This window comes from Mirounga leonina, unplaced genomic scaffold (assembly GCF_011800145.1).
Source record: "Mirounga leonina isolate KUSES-001 unplaced genomic scaffold, KU_Mleo_1.0 Mir_171, whole genome shotgun sequence".
NCBI classification, from domain to species: domain Eukaryota; kingdom Metazoa; phylum Chordata; class Mammalia; order Carnivora; family Phocidae; genus Mirounga; species Mirounga leonina.
In genome coordinates this window covers 18,556,011-18,571,650 of record NW_023270436.1, presented here as the reverse complement: position 1 = coordinate 18,571,650, position 15,640 = coordinate 18,556,011, and the positions used below count along the sequence as shown (strand labels likewise).

At 45.1% G+C, this 15,640-nt stretch overlaps 1 protein-coding gene across 2 annotated transcripts in view; it reads right to left on the bottom strand.

The window, feature by feature from the left end:
- SGSM1 (small G protein signaling modulator 1) overlaps nucleotides 1–15,640 on the bottom strand; it is an 87,258-nt gene that overhangs the window by 4,042 nt on the left and 67,576 nt on the right. For both annotated transcript variants that reach the window (XM_035017238.1, XM_035017239.1), the window contains 5 exons: nucleotides 14,436–14,504; nucleotides 12,492–13,082; nucleotides 10,238–10,362; nucleotides 8,136–8,218; nucleotides 1,952–2,061 (listed from right to left, as the gene is read on the bottom strand). In XM_035017238.1, coding sequence (XP_034873129.1) covers nucleotides 1,952–2,061; nucleotides 8,136–8,218; nucleotides 10,238–10,362; nucleotides 12,492–13,082; nucleotides 14,436–14,504 — 978 coding nt within the window. The remainder of the gene's footprint in view (nucleotides 1–1,951; nucleotides 2,062–8,135; nucleotides 8,219–10,237; nucleotides 10,363–12,491; nucleotides 13,083–14,435; nucleotides 14,505–15,640) is intronic.

The window sequence follows — 15,640 nt, the reverse complement described above, 5'->3', positions numbered from 1 at the left end:
CCAAGTGGAGTTAGGCAACGGGCAAAAGATTTGAAGTGAAAATCGACCCAGCTCAGGTCAACCCAGTTGTTTTTCCAAAGAAGATACGCAAATAACCATAAAGCACGGAGAGATGCTCAGCATGACTCGTCAGGAAAACGCAAATCAAAACCTTAACGAGATACCACTTCACATCCTCTAGGACATGAATCCAGAATCAAAACGACAATGAAGCGTTAGTGACAATGGAGAGAAACTGGAGCCCTGGTATGCGGCTGGAGGGAAGGTAGCCTGGGGCAGCTGAAATGTCAGCCCTAAGGACATCGTCGAGAGAAATGCAAACAGATGGCCACATAGAGACCTGTACATGAATGTTCACAGAGGCACAATTCCCAAGAGCCGAAGAGTAGAAACAGCCCAAGTGTCCGTCAGTGAATGGCTGGATACGCAAAACGTGGCAGAGCCCGCCAGTGGAGCATCATTTGGCAATAAAAAGTCATGGCCTCCTGACACCTCTGCTACCACACGGATGCACCTTGAAAACAGGATGCTGAGTGAAAGAAGCCAGACACAAAAGGCCACATGTCATGTTACTGCATTTCTATGAAATGTCCGGAATCGGTCAATCTATGGAGACAGAAAGTAGATTAGTGGTTGCCAGGAGCTGGGGAGAGGAACTGATGTTACCATGGTTACTAGGGTTTCTTTTTGGGATGCTGAAAATGTTCTGAAATTAGTTTCACAGTGGTTTCACCACTGTGATTATGCTAGAAACCACTGGATTGTATATTTAAACAGGGTAAATTGCATGGTATGTGAATTATATCTCAATAAAGCTGTGTGTGTGTGTGAGAGAGAGAGAGAGAGACAGAGAAAGAGAGAGAGAGAAATATATACCCAGATGTTACTTTGAGGAAAAGGACCAATACAAGCAAACATCTTTTAATTTAGATTCAATTAATTAACATACAGTGTATTATTAGTTTCAGAAGTAGATGTCAGTGATTCATCAATCTTATATAACACCCAGTGTTCATTCCATCAAATGCCCTTCTTCATGCCCATCACCCAGTTACCCTATCCCTCCACCCCCGTCCCCTCCAGCAACCCTCAGTTTGTGTCCTATGATTAAAAATCTCTTATGGTTTGTCTCCCTCTCTGATTTCATCTTGTTTTATTTTTCCCTCCCTTCCCCTATGATCCTCTGTTTCTTAAATCCCAAATATGAGTGAGATCATATGATAATTGTCTTTCTCTAATCGACTTATTTCACTAAGCATAATACCCTCCAGTTCCATTCATGTCATTGCAAATGGCAAGATTTTATTTTTCTGATGGCTGCATAATATTCCACTGTATATATACACACCACATCTTCTTTATCCATTCATCTGTCGATGGACATCTAGGCTCTTTTCACAGTTTGGCTATTGTGGACGTTGCTGCTATGAACATTGGGGTGCAGGTACCCCTTCAGATCACTGTTTGTATCCTTTGGGTAAATAACTAGTAGTGCAATTACTGGGTTGTAGGGTAGCTCTATTTTCAACTTTCTGAGGAACCTCCATACTGTCTTCCAGAGTGGATGCACCACCTTGCATCCCCACCACGAGTGTATGAGGGTTCCCCTTTCTCCGCATCCCCGCCAACATCTGTCGTTTCCTGACTTGTTAATTTTAGCCATTCTGACTGGTGTGAGGTGGTATCTCAGTGTGGTTTTGATTTGTATTTCCCTGACAAGCAAACATCTTTTTAAGGGCTTGTTCATTACGTAGCCACGTCTTGTTCATTACGTAGCCAGGGGGCCTGGACTGAATAAATGCTCAGTGAGAATGTATCCATGGCATTGATTCGAGCTGATGGGAGTTGGAATGAACTGAATTGAGTTCGACTAAGCATGGCTAGCCTATTGATTTGAGGACCACTGGGCTGAGGTGGAAGAAGTTATATTATTGAATAGGACCAGTCCTACCTGGATCAGCGACCTCATGTTGGCAAAGTGTGTGTCCATGGCGCCTCCGTGGGGGAAGTTCTGGCTCATCCTCTTCATGAGCTCCGTGAAGCAGCTGAAGGCGAGGGCCTCTGGGGAAAGAGCACAGGAGAAACAGCTGCCACTGCCCGGGGAACACGAGCTCCCAAGGTGATCCCAAGGTCGAAGGCCCCGAGCTGGTTCATGAGGTCCACAGCCAGAGGAGACACACAAAGACAAGGGAGAGTCCGTGTATCCCACGTCAGGGAATGCTCTGCAGTCTTAACCACATGCTTTCCACCTTTGAGGGGTCGAAATAGCCTTTCTTTTAGGAAATGATAATGACACCAGATCCTCGTTTTATTTACTTTTTAAAAAAAGATTTATTTGTTTTAGAGAGAGAGCACACGCCTGTGGGAAGGGCAGAGGGAGAGAGAGAGGAAGAGAATCTCAAGCAGACTCCCTGCTGAGCGTGGAGCCTGATGAGGGGCTCGATTTCACAACCCTGAGATCATGACTGGAGCCAAAACCCAGAGTTGGATGCTTAACTGACTGAGCCACTGAGGTGCTCCCACCTACTCTTTTTAAAAGATCCCTATTTGCTCTAATAAAAAGTTGATGATGTTTTGTTGGTCCCAGACTTTTTTTTTTCTTTTTCAAAATTCTACCAGTTCATGGATTTCTCAAGTCTGGGAACTGCTGAATTAAAACGGTGATTGTCAGGCGCCTGGGTGGCTCAGTTGGTTAAAACGGTGATTGTCAATACCAGAAGGGTGCTAACAGGCATTATGCAGAGAAAGGGTCCAATAACTTTGGGAAATGCTAGAGAGGAACTACATATAATTGAGAAAGTAAAGGCTCTGAGAAGTCCCGCAATAAAGAAACCTGTTTCATACTGTTTTAGCCAGCGTTTAGATAACTTTGTTTGAAAGTGGTACCTTTTTTCTTTTCCCTCTTTACACCTGGTAACTTGGGAGAAACTTACACTAGACTGGAAGGTTTCCCAAGGCATAGTAAGATCTTCATTTTTAAAAAAGACTTTATTTTTGGGACGCCTGGTGGCTCAGTCAGTTACGAGTCTGCCTTCAGCTCAGGTCATGCTCCCAGAGTCCTGGGATGGAGCCCCGCATCGGGCTCCCTGCTCAAAGGGAAGCCTGCTTCTCCCTCTGCCTGCCACTCCCCCTGCTGGAGTTTGCGCATACTCTCTCTCTCTGACAAATAAATAAATAAAATCTTTTTAAAAAAGTCTTTATTTTTTAGAACACTTTAGATTTATAGAAAAATTGAGAAGAGAGCAGAGACAATTTCCATATAGCCCCCCACTCAGTTTCCCTTATGAAGAACATCTTAGCATGATCCATTTGTTATAATTAACGACTCACTGATGACACATTATTAACTAAACTCCATAGTTTTGTTTATTTTCTGTTCCAAGAACCCATCTAGGATAACACATTAGTACAGGTCTCCCCCTCTCCTCTCCTTTCTCTATAGGACAGTTTCTCAGGCTTTCCCTGTTTGTCATGACCTTGGAAGTTGTGAGAGCAGTTGTCTCGTATTCTAGGTGAGGCTTCTCTATTGGAATTTGTGATGTTTTTCTCACGATAAGACTGGGATTTGGGGTTATTGGGAGAAGGACCACATGGGTAATGTGCTATTTTAATCACATCATGTCACCAGCACCTGCTACCCATATGATTTCTGGCCGGTAATGTTGATTTCGGTCACCTCGCTGTCGCAGTGTTTGTCATGGTCTCTCTACCACACAGTTTCCCTCCCACTCGCACCCCCTTCTATACTGAACTTCTGGGAAGGAAGTCACGATGCACAGCCCGTGTCTAAGGAGTAGGGCGTTATGCTCCCTGTTTTTTAACAGCCTTATTGAGATTCACACAGCATAAAATTCACCGTTTTAAATGTAAGGCTCGGGTTTTTAGTAAAATTCACAGAATTGTGCAACCATCCTCTCGAAGGTCAGAACATTTTCAGCACCTCCAAAAGACAACCCCACACATCAGCAGTCATGGCCCATTTCCCTCTTCCGCCAGCCCCTGTCAGTCATTTGTTTTCTGTCTCTACAGCTTTGCCTCTTCTGGACATTTCTAATAAATGGAATCATGCACTATGTGGCCTTTTTTGTCTGGCTTCTTTCACTTAGCATAGACTTTTCCAGGTTCATCACATTGTAGCATGTGTCAAGTAGTTACTTTTTGGCCAAATAGTATTCCAGTATATGGCCACACTACATTTTGTTTATGCATGCATCCCTGATAAACATTTGGGTTGTTTCCATTTTTTTGGCTATCGTGAATAATGCTGCTGCATGCACATTCCCGCACAGAGTGTTTGTGTGAACATATGTTTTCATTTCTCTTGGGGTATACCTAGGAGTGGAATTGCTGGGTCTTACAGTAACTCTATGTTTAACATTATGAGGAACTGCCAGACTGCTTTCCAAAATGTTAGACCTTTTATAATCCCACTAGCAAAGTACAAAGGCGCTGATGACTCCATATTATCACTAACACTTGATAGTTTCCATGGTTTTGATTCTAGCCATCTTAGTGGGTGTGCAGTGGTATCTCATTGTGGTTTTCATTTGCATGTCCCTAGTGACACAGAGATATTGAGCATCTTTTAATATGCTTACTGGCCACCTGTAGGTCTTCTATTCTGTTGAGAAATTCTATCTAAACCTTTTGTCCATTTTTAATTGGGTCATTTATCTTTTTCTTGCTGAATGGTAAGAGCTCTTTACATATTTTGGATATAAGTCCCTTATATTACACATGTGATTTGCAAGCATGTTCTTCCATTCTTTGGGCTCTCTTCATTTTCTTTTCTTTTTTTTAAAGATTTTATTTATTTATTTGAGAGAGAGAGAACACATGAGAGGGGATAGGGTCAGAGGACAAAGCAGACTCCCTGCCGAGCAGGGAGCCTGACGCGGGACTCGATCCCAGGACTCCAGGATCATGACCTGAGCCGAAGGCAGTCGCTTAACCGACTGAGCCACCCAGGCGCCCCCTCTCTTCATTTTCTTGATGGTGTCCTTTGAAGCACAATAGTTTTTAATTTTGTTAGGTCCAATTTATTTCTAATTTTGTCACTTTATTCTTTTGGTGCCATATCTAAGAAACCACTGCTTAACACCCAAAGTCACAAACCCAAGGTCACCAAGATGTATGCCTATGTTTTCTTCTAATAATTTTATTGTTTTAACTCTTATATTTAGGTCTATGATCCATTTTGAGTTAGTAGTTTTGCATATAGTATGAAGCAGGAGTTTGACTTCAATCTTGTGCATGTGGATACTTGGTTGTTTCAGCATCATATGTTGGAAAGACCCTTCTTTCCTTGCTGGGCTGAAATGTCTTGGCACCCTTGTCAAAATCAATTGATGTAAATGTACCAGAAACACTTATTTCTGGACTTTCTTTTTTTTTTTTTAAGATTTTATTTATTTGTCAGAGAAAGAGAGAATGAGCACAAGCAGGGGGAGGGGCCGAGGCAGAAGCAGCAGGCTCCCCTGCTGAGCGAGAAGCCAGATGCGGACTCCATCCCAGGACCCTGGGATCATGACCTGAGCCGAAGGCAGATGCTTAACTGACTAAACCACCGAAGCGTCCCTATTTCTAGACTTCCAATTTTATTGTACTGATCTACATGTCTGTCCTTGTGGAAGTACCACACTCTCTTGATTACTATAATGTAGTAGGTTTTGAAGCTGGGAACTGTGTGTCCTCTAACATCTTCTCCTTTTTCAAAATTGATTTTGCTATTCTTGGTTCCTTGCATTTCAAATGAGTTTTAGGGTCAGCTTGCCCATTTGTACAGAAAGTGCAGCTGGGATATTGATAGGAATTGCACTGAATCAATTTGGAGAGAATGGCCATCTTAACACTACTAAGTCTTCTGATCCATAAACATGAGGTGTCTTTCCATTTATTTAGATCTTTAAAATTTTTAAAGATTTTATTTATTTGAGAGAGAGAGAGTACATGAACGGGGGCGGGGGGCGAGGGAGAGGGAGAAGCAGGCTCCCCACTGAGCAGGGGGCCCACTAGGCTCAACCCCAGGACCCTGGGATCATGACCTGAGCCGAAGGCAGATGCTTAACTGACTGAGCCACCCAGGCGCCCCTAGATCCTTAATTTTGTTAACGATGTTTTACAGGGGGCGCCTGGGTGGCTCAGTCGTTGGGCATCTACCTTCGGTTCAGGTCATGATCCCGGGGTCCTGGGATCGAGCCCTGCATAGGGCTTCCCGATTAACGGGGAGCATGCTTCTCCCTCTCCCACTCCCCCTGCTTGTGTTCCCTCTCTCGCTGTGTCTCTCTCTGTCAAATAAATAAAATAAAAATCTTTTTAAAAAAAACCAACAAGGTTTTACAGTTTTGGTATACAGGCATACCTTGTTTTATTGTACTTTTCTGATACTGCCTTTTTTTTTTTTTTCTACAAATTGAAGGTTTGTGGCAATTCTGCACCAAGCAAGTCTGTCTACCAGCATCATTTTTCCAACAGCATTTGCTCATTTCATGTCTCTGTGTCACATTTTGGTAATTCTTGCAATGTTTCAAACATTTTCCTTATTATTATATTTGTTACGGTGATCTGTAATCAGTGATTATGACTCACCCATAACTCAGATGATGGGTTTTTTTTTTTTAGCAATAAAGTATTTTTAAATTAAGGTATGTACATTATTTTTCTAGACATAATGCTCTTTGTACACTTAAGAGACCATAGTGTAATGTAAGCATAACTTGTATATGCACTGGGCAATCAAAAAATTCATTTGACTCGCTTTATTGCAATATTCGCTGTATCACAGCGGTCTGTAATTGAACCTGCAAATCTTTCACTTCTTCTGTTAAATTTATTCGTAAGTATCTTGTTTTAGATGCTATTACAAATGGAATTGCCTTCCTAATTTCACTTTTGGATTGTTCAGTGCCAGTGTAGGCAAGTAAAACTGATTTTTGTATATATGTCTTGTGTCTCGCAACCTTGCTTGACATTAGCTCCAGTATTTTGGGGGGGGAGGGGCAGTGGGAGAGGGAGAGAGAGAATCTTAGTCTCCATGCCCAGTGTGGAGCCCAACAAGGGGCTCAATCTCACAACCCTGCGATCATGACCCGAGTCAAAAATCAAGTGTCAGATGTTAACCGACTGAGCCACCCAGGTGCCCCTCCAACACTTTTTTTCTTATTCCTTGGGATTACTGTATGCCCAAAAAATCACATCATCTGCAAGGAGATAGTTTTACTTCCTTTCCAGTATGGCCACCTTTTATTTCTTTTGCTTCCCTAATTGTCCTGTCTAGAATCTTTTGCAGCAAAAGTGGACATCCTTGTCTTATTCCCGATCTTAGGAGGAAAGCATTCAGTCTTTCATCATCGAGTATGAACTAGCTGTAGGTTTTTCTTAGGTGCCTTTTAACATGTTCAGGACGTTTCTCTCTATTCCTAGTTTGTTGAGAGTTTTTAACATGAAAGGGTGTCAGATTGGGTCAAATGCCATTTCCTCGTCAACTAAGATGACCGTTTCATTGTTGTCCTTTGTTCTATTAATATAGCGAATTACTTCGTTGAACCAGCCTGTGTTTCTGGGATAAATCCCATTTAGTTATGATATATAGCCCTACTATATCTTGCTGGATTCAGTTTGCCAAGTGTTTTGCTGAGGATTTTTGTCTTTATATTCATAAAAGGACATCAGTCTGTAGTTTTCTTTTCTTGTGATATCTTTGTCTGGTATTGGTATCAAGGTACCGATGGGTCCTCATATAAGGAATGGTCTTACAGAATGAGTTGGAAAGTATTCCCTCCTATTCTACCTTTTGAAGAGTTTGTGAAGAATTGGTATTAATTCTTAAGTGTTTGGTAGAATTCACCAGGGAAGACATCCGGCCTTTGGGTTCTTCTTTGTTCCCATTCACATCTGTACAATCGGTGGCCAGCAAAGGCCTGGCTGGGTGTTGGGCACCTGGCAATAAGTGTTGGCTAATATGGAACATCAAGACTTTTTATTTCACTAGGACCTTGGTGTGTTCACCAACAGGTCCTCTGAGCACCTGTGCTGACCTGTTCATTCCACGGAGTCACAAAATGAGGTTAACACCCCTCCTCTGCAGTAGGAAGAAAACTGCACCCCTGGCCCTGGAGTGGGGAGGACATACTCACCATCATCCAGGATGACCAGCAATGGAGCCAGGAGGTCACACATGCCCTGGACGTAGCCGATCTCAATGTGCTGCCAGATGTAGCTGCGAGAGAGACAAGGGGCCCGTGGATGGCACTCACGACCTGTCTCTCCAACCCACTCGTCCTCTCCCTCCTCCCTTGTCCCCCATCCCTCACCTGGACCACTCACTCCTTCAGCTCCCACCTGCATCCCCTACCCCAGCCTGACACTCTTCAAATATCCTATTCTCAGCCACCACGATGGGCTTCCTAAAGCCCAACTCAGAGCACCGCATGCTCACAGGCTCCCCGCTGCATGACAAGACAATGTGCAAACTCCTTCACTGGGGGTACAAGGCATTCAGTGTCTCCTCCCCAACCATCTTCACCGCCCCACCACCACCTCCTGGTACTTCTTCCTCTCTGGCACATATTCACGTCCCTGGGCTTTGCCCTAGCAGTTCTGTGCCTGGAATTCCCATCTGCCCCTTAATAATAAGAACTAATATTTACTGAGCATTTACCGTATACTCAGGCACTAAACATGTATAGCACCATGAAATTCTCAAAATAATCATATGAGAAAGGTATTATCATATCCCATTTTACAGATGAGGAGACTGAGGCCCAGAGACATAAGTGACATGCATGGAGTCATTCACCTAATAATAAATGGCAGAGGCAGGATTTGAACCCACGTGGCCTCACCGCAGGGTATATGTATGCCAAGTGGTTTCTTGAGTCTCTCCTAATTTTGCCAAAGGCCATCTTGAATGTCACCTCCTCTGTGAGGCCTTCCATGATTTCTCCCAAAGCCATAACCCAGAAAAGGTTGGTCTATCCTTCCTTCTTCTCCAGCACCTTTTCATTTTAATGTAACATAGTAAATTAAAGTTCATTATATTTGTATCCCCTCAACTCAATTTTGAGAGGCAATGATTGCTTAGGAGACTATAAAACAGAATAGTTAGGAGACAGTACTTATTAATAAAAATGAGTTAGAGCAGGGGTTTGCAAACCTTTCCTGAGAGATAATAATTATTTTCAGCTTTGCACGTTGTATGTTCTCTGTCTTAACTACTCAACTCTGCAGAAGCAATCATAGATACTACGCAAACAAATGGGCATGGCTGAGTTCTAATAAAACTTTACTTACAAAAATGAGTGCTGGGCTGGATTTGGCCTGTGGGCTATACTAGTAGTTTGTGAACCCCTGAGTTAGAGTAGAATGGAGAGATGTCCAGGATGCATTATTAAGTGTATAAAGCAAGTTGTAGAAAACATAGTATTAATCCCATATAGGTAAAATTAAAAAAAAAAAAAAAAACACAAAACACATGTGTTTTAAAAAAAACATGTTAAAAAAACATGTTAAAAAAACATTAAAACACATAGGCACTCATGTGATATTATACAATATATACGATCTATTTTGTTATTTTACATGTATAATACATATGTGGCTTGGGAAGATGTTCGCTCAATCGTTAGCAGGAGTTTTTTCTAGGGGAGGGGGCGTTATGACTGGAGAGGGAAGCAGTTTCTCTTTGGACCTTATGAACTTCTGGTTTTGCTGGTTGATTGCGGTTTTTAATAAGCCTGAGTTACTTTCATATTTTGAGAAATAAAATATTCAGTATGTAGTGAAAAGTAATAAGAAGCTCCAGGTCTTGGCTTAAGGAAATAAAGCACAAGATTCTAGAACCTGAGAGATGTGAGTATGAGCTCCCGTTCAGCTTACTGCCCCGCTGGGGGACTCCAGCAATGTGGTGGCCCTCAACCTCCGTTTCCTCCTCTGTAGATGGGGGATGAGTGGGGTAGGGGGGTGGGAGCTAACATCCCACAGGCTTGCTGTGAGGACGAGGTGAAACAGCTTTTAGTAAAGGGCTCAGGAGAGAGGCTGGTATACAGTAAGGGCTTAATAAATGCTCTCTGTTATTATCATCAGTCTGACTGTTATCTGGTCAGTGTGGGCTGGCATAAACGCCAGGTGGGCAAGGTGCCTGGGGCAGAGGCGGCCATCCGGCTGGGCTCCCTGGGGCCCCTGCCTCTGCTACCCTCTTCCGCGCCCCTGCAGACCCCCTCCCCCCACCCCCAACCACCTGCACATGATGTTGCGTAGCTTCTCCAGGTTGGCGGGCGTGAAGTACCAATAGTTGCGGTCACACCTCTGCACGTCCTTCTCGATGCGGTGCAGATTCACCGTGTACAGGTCCAGGAGCTCCGGCTGCAGGCCCCCAGGGAGGGGAAGGAAAGAACAGTTACACCCCCACTCCTCCCAGAGGTCGGATTCCACAGGTTCTCCCTCCTCCCGCCTCATCGGCTCCTGGGGCCGCTGAAATGCACATCCTCTCCCTGGACCGCGTGGGTGTTTGGTTTCCTTTCTGTTGTTGCCCGGGATGATGACAGTTCTTTTTGTTTTTCTCCCCTCTGTGAAACAAGACAATTCTCTAAGGTGCACAGACTAACTATCCCCGTTGAGCGCACGAGGGTTGTAACTAGCTGGAGGTGCATCCCCACCCCCTGAATATGGGACAGGAAGAATGGAGGAAGCGAGCAGAAGTCCAGTTCCGGCCATAAGCTGGACTTGCTGCCTTGACCCCACCTGATGAAAAGGTGCAATGATATGGCAAGAAAAATACGGAACATTTCAAGGCCAAAATTTAACCCAAAAAGGCAAGAAAATACCAAGTCTGGCTTTTGCCTTGAAGGAAGCTTCCAAATTGGCAAAATGTAAGCTTGGATTGAATGGTTTTGGGGTCCTTCTCCCCTAAGGTCAGGAATCTATTAAGAGACTTTCCTACATTAAGGTGGGATCCCCCAAAAGCCCCATCCCTGGTAAGGGACGCCTGGAAGAAAAACTAACATTTGGGGTCTCAAGGACAGATGCCTGTCGTGAATAGAGGTGCTAAGTGAAGTGTAAAATATATCTCCCTGGATAATTAACAGCTTTGAATCAGGTTTACAATGTATGCAGGTGGATAATCCAAAAGCAAGAGTAACTTCTACATGAAGGTGAAGACAAATCTAAGATGACAGCTATCTATCAGGAGCAGTGGACTGGGAAAGGCCACTGGGGAAACTTCTTGAGACATTAAAAATGAACAGAAAAGCTGATGTGTCTGAACGTTCCAGGAGAGATTCAGAAAATTGGCAGAGTTTGGAGGCTGGGGGGTGAACTGCTGATCCACATGTGGCAAACGTAGGAAAGGAAAACAGAGACAAGGAAATGAAAACGCATCTGGGGAAAACAGAATTTTTTTGGTAGGAAAGAAAAAATAAATACAGCTTCCTAGATGGTGTATACATTATGTTGTTATACTAGTATAATGTATAACTAAAATGATTATAACTGTAGTGGATGGATAGGGCTGGGAAGGTGTCACCCGTGGGGTGAGGGTGTGGGTGTGGAATGTCTGGAACTGAAGAAAAAGGAAAAAAAAAAAAAGATCAAGAAGTAGCAATACAAGTAAGTTATTTACAGACAAGAGGGTAAACACCAGATAATTTGGGCAGAGTAAGTAACCTCCACTGCCTCTGGGAGAGCTCCACGCCGGTGGGTGGGGGGCACTTCTGGTTCCCTATTTAGGCTGGTTTGTTTTGACTCTATAAACTATGGGCAAGTATATCTTAGAAATAAGTTCTTTAGGGGCGCCTGGGTGGCTCAGACGGTTGAGCGTCTGCCTTCGGCTCAGGTCATGATCTCAGCGTTCTGTGATCGAGCCCCGCATTGGGCTCCCTGCTCCAGCGGGGAGTCTGCTTCTCCCTCTCTCTCTGCTGTTCCCCCTGCTTGTGCTCTCTCTCTCTGTCAAAAATAAATAAAATCTTTAAAAAAAAAAAAAAAAAAGAAAGAAGTTCTTTAAAGGAAAATGGAAACACCACACCTGGCTCAGAAAACCTCCCATTCAGCTGACATCCTTTGGCTTGGACTTTTTGGCAAGAAAGCAAACTTGAGTATTTAAAAGTTGCTGGACTTGAGTGTGCGCCAGGATGCTCATCCTCAAGGCTGCTGTTGACGGGGAGGGCTCACCACATGTCAGGCACGGAGGACCGGACTCACTAATTCTGAGCTCAAGAGAGAAGGTACCCAACTGATAGGGAAACTGAGGCTCAGAGAGATAAAGAGACATGCCTCAGCTGGGATTGAACCTGGGACGGTTTGAACTGCACAGCCTGTGATCTTGAGGTAGGATACTGTCTTCCCTCCCAAAGGGGCTTCTCCAGGGCAGCCTCTGTGCTGGGGAAAATGTAACAGACCAGAGGTCGTGCTGGGAAACTGAGGCTCGTGGGACACGCCCAACCCTCCCGCAGCTGTTAGGTGAGAGAACCGAGTGGAGGAGAACCCTGGTGGCTTACAGAGTAAGTGACACCGCTGGAAGACACGGGGGACGCCTCGTTGTTGGCAGAAGTGACCACGGCCAGAGAAGCCAGGGCGGGGAAGAGACTTTCCATCTCGGGCTCTTCTGAGAGGTTGTCCTCGCTGTCCACCTGGCTGTGCTTCTCCACCTCACCGCCCCCCCAGCCCTCCATGGCAGCCCCCTCCTTCTCGGGCAGGGCCACGTCCATGCTGCCAGTGAGGGACATGAACTCGTCCATGCTCTCGTTGGCGAGGAGGTCGCTCTCCAGGCTGTCCTGCACAGCCAGCTCCTCGCGGGGGGCCTCCTCCCGGGAGGTGGTGGCCTCGCTGCTCTGCCCGTCATCCGCGCTGCTGTCCCCAGGTCGGAGCGCCAGGGGGGCGTTGCGCTGGGCGTCCATGACACTGTCTTCTGTGCTCAGGCTGGGCTCTGAGTGCTCCGAGAGGCCCGAGGAGAAGTTGTGGGAAGAGGGATGGCCAGAGTCCGGGGAGCAGGTGCCATTCACCAGGTTCCCATTGGGGATCTTGGGCTGTTTCTCCTCCAACCTGCCTTCCACCTCTACCTGCTCTACTTCGTCCACAGACTCAAACACCTGAAGGCGAGGTGCACAAAAACAGAGAGACGAGGATGTCCACTGTGGCACGGCTTCCAGCAGCAACCTAAATCCCCATCAGCGGGGGACGGGTTCAAATATGGAACATGCACGTGGAATACTATACAGTTGGGAAAAGGGGTGGGGTGGAACCAGGTATAATATCTGCTCCCGTTGTAAAAATTAAAAAGTGACCTATTGTATGAAAATGCATAGAATAATCCAGAAATAAAGAAGCATTGAAATTGTCTGAGGAGGGAGTACTTGGGAATTCAAGCGGCAAGAAGCCACCTTTCATCACACAAAATTATATGCACGTAGATCTTTTAAGTAAAGAATTAGTTAAAAACATAAGGAACAGGCTAAAAACAGCGTATTATATCCACATGGTTGGCTATTACAGATCAATTTTCAAAAGTAGTTAGATATGTATGAACCACTGTGGAAAAGCCTCCAGGATACATCTCAAAGATTTATCTGTGGTTCTTTGTGTCCTGAGATCATATCCTATTAAGGAGATAAGACCATGTTCCAGGGGGACATGAAATATTTCTTCTCTGTGTGTTTATGTCACCAATCTGATTTGCTGTTAAAATCACGTTTTTGGTTTTTAAAAATTTCTTCTAAATTCAATTGTTTTAAATTATGTAAAAAAAAAAAAAAGTATCTAACTCCAAAGTCGGAACCAGGAAACAAGGGGTATTCATGGAAATGTAGCTTCTTTCCCTGTGCAGGGCCTTCCCTGACTCCTGTAGGTAACCATTCTGATTTGTTTCTGGCTTATTCATCCATTGTTTTTGAAAATAGAAATAATATAAATATTAATATTTCCTCTTTTTATGCAAAAGGTGACACAGTGTGCATATTTGGGGGGCTTTGCTTTTTTATTTAATATCCAGTGAGATGAGTTAACATTTCATTGAATAAAATGGAAAGCTGTGGGCCAACACATACGATGGCATTTATGTAGAAATTTTCAAAAATTATCAAACATTGCAATACATCCTTTACATACTGTGTACATACTTCTGTGTCTGTATAGGCAATCAGCAGGGTGACAGGACACACAGCTAATGATGCTATTTCTAGGGAGCGCAAGTGGGGATTAGGAATGGTCAAAGCCAAATTTAGCTTTCTCTGCAATATTTTAATTATTTAGAAGGAGAAGAGATTCATGTATTACTTGTGCAACTAAAAACTCCATTTTTTATGCCAGTATAAAAAGCTAAAACAAATAGACCATAAGTGACCTATAGATGATGGATGTCCAGTGCCTTTACTCCAGGTTGGAGGGAGGGGGTGGATGGGGGGGAAGGGGAGGATGGGGAAGGCGCGGGGCCTCCGGAAGGTCACCTGGGTGCTGTTGCTGGAGTCACTCTGCAGGCGGACATGCTGTCGGCCGGAACTGCAGCTCTGGGAGGACTGATAGAAAAAGGGGCCGAGAAAGCAGGGGTGAGGCATTGCATCCCAGCTCTGGGGCCCTGCCCCTCAGCTCAAGCAGGGATTCTGCAAGTGTGGTCTCATCTCTATTCCTGACTTGGGCAAGTCCTATCAGGGCCTCAGCCTCCTATCTGTACAACGAGAAGGCGGGGAGGGGGGGAGGGGGGAGGGTCTCCCTCTGTTCCCTGGAGACTCAGGGGCCACACAGAACCCACAGGACCCCACCTCCCACTCCTGCAACTGGAAAACCCTACGTTTAGCTGCCCTGTACTTGAGACTTCTGGCTAATATAGAAGTTCAACTCCGAGTGACTGGTTGGCACTAAGGGCCTGATTTTTTGTTATTCCCTTCTCTGTCGGCATGCTTTTGCCCTATAACTTCTAACTCCTGCCTACTCATTCGCAAGGCTGGGCCCTGTGACCTGCTTCGGCCAGGGGGATGTTAGCAACCTCGCCAGGGCAGGGGTTTAACCAGCCCTTGTGTGTATTTCCGCTTTGTCTCTTTATGATTTGCGTTCACTACAAGAAATGTGCCCAGCTCAGCCTGCTGGGGGATGAGACGGGGAGCATAAGCCGGTCACCCCAGACGTGGGAGAGAGCCCAGCGACGATCAACAAACCTTTTAGCTGACCAGGCACTGACAGCGGGCGCAAGAATGAGCCCAGCCAGCCCCGCTCAGAGGTGCTCGGCTGAGCCAGATCCATGCGTATACATTCAGTGCTTACTGTTAGAAGCCGCTGACTTTTGGTGGTTGCTGCTATGCTATGCAGCATGATTGCTGGCAACCCGATGAGTATACACCGCTGGGGAAGAGAATTAACTTTCTTCTCAGCTCCTTCTTTGGGCTGCTGAACTGGAGGCTCTGTGAGAGCCGAGAGGTCTGACTTGGCCACTGGAGCGTTCCTGACATTCCAGGACATTCCTGGCATGCTGGTAGGCACTCAGTGAGCATTTGCTGAATACATGAAAGTCTAGCTCTGTGCTAGGCGCTTTGTGTGCATTATCTCACGTGAGCTGCACACAAACCTCCCCTACGCAAATGGTTGCTCCCATTTTGTAGATGTGGAAACTGAGGCCCAGAAGTAAAGGTGCTTGCTTGAGGCCTCACAGCTAGGAAAT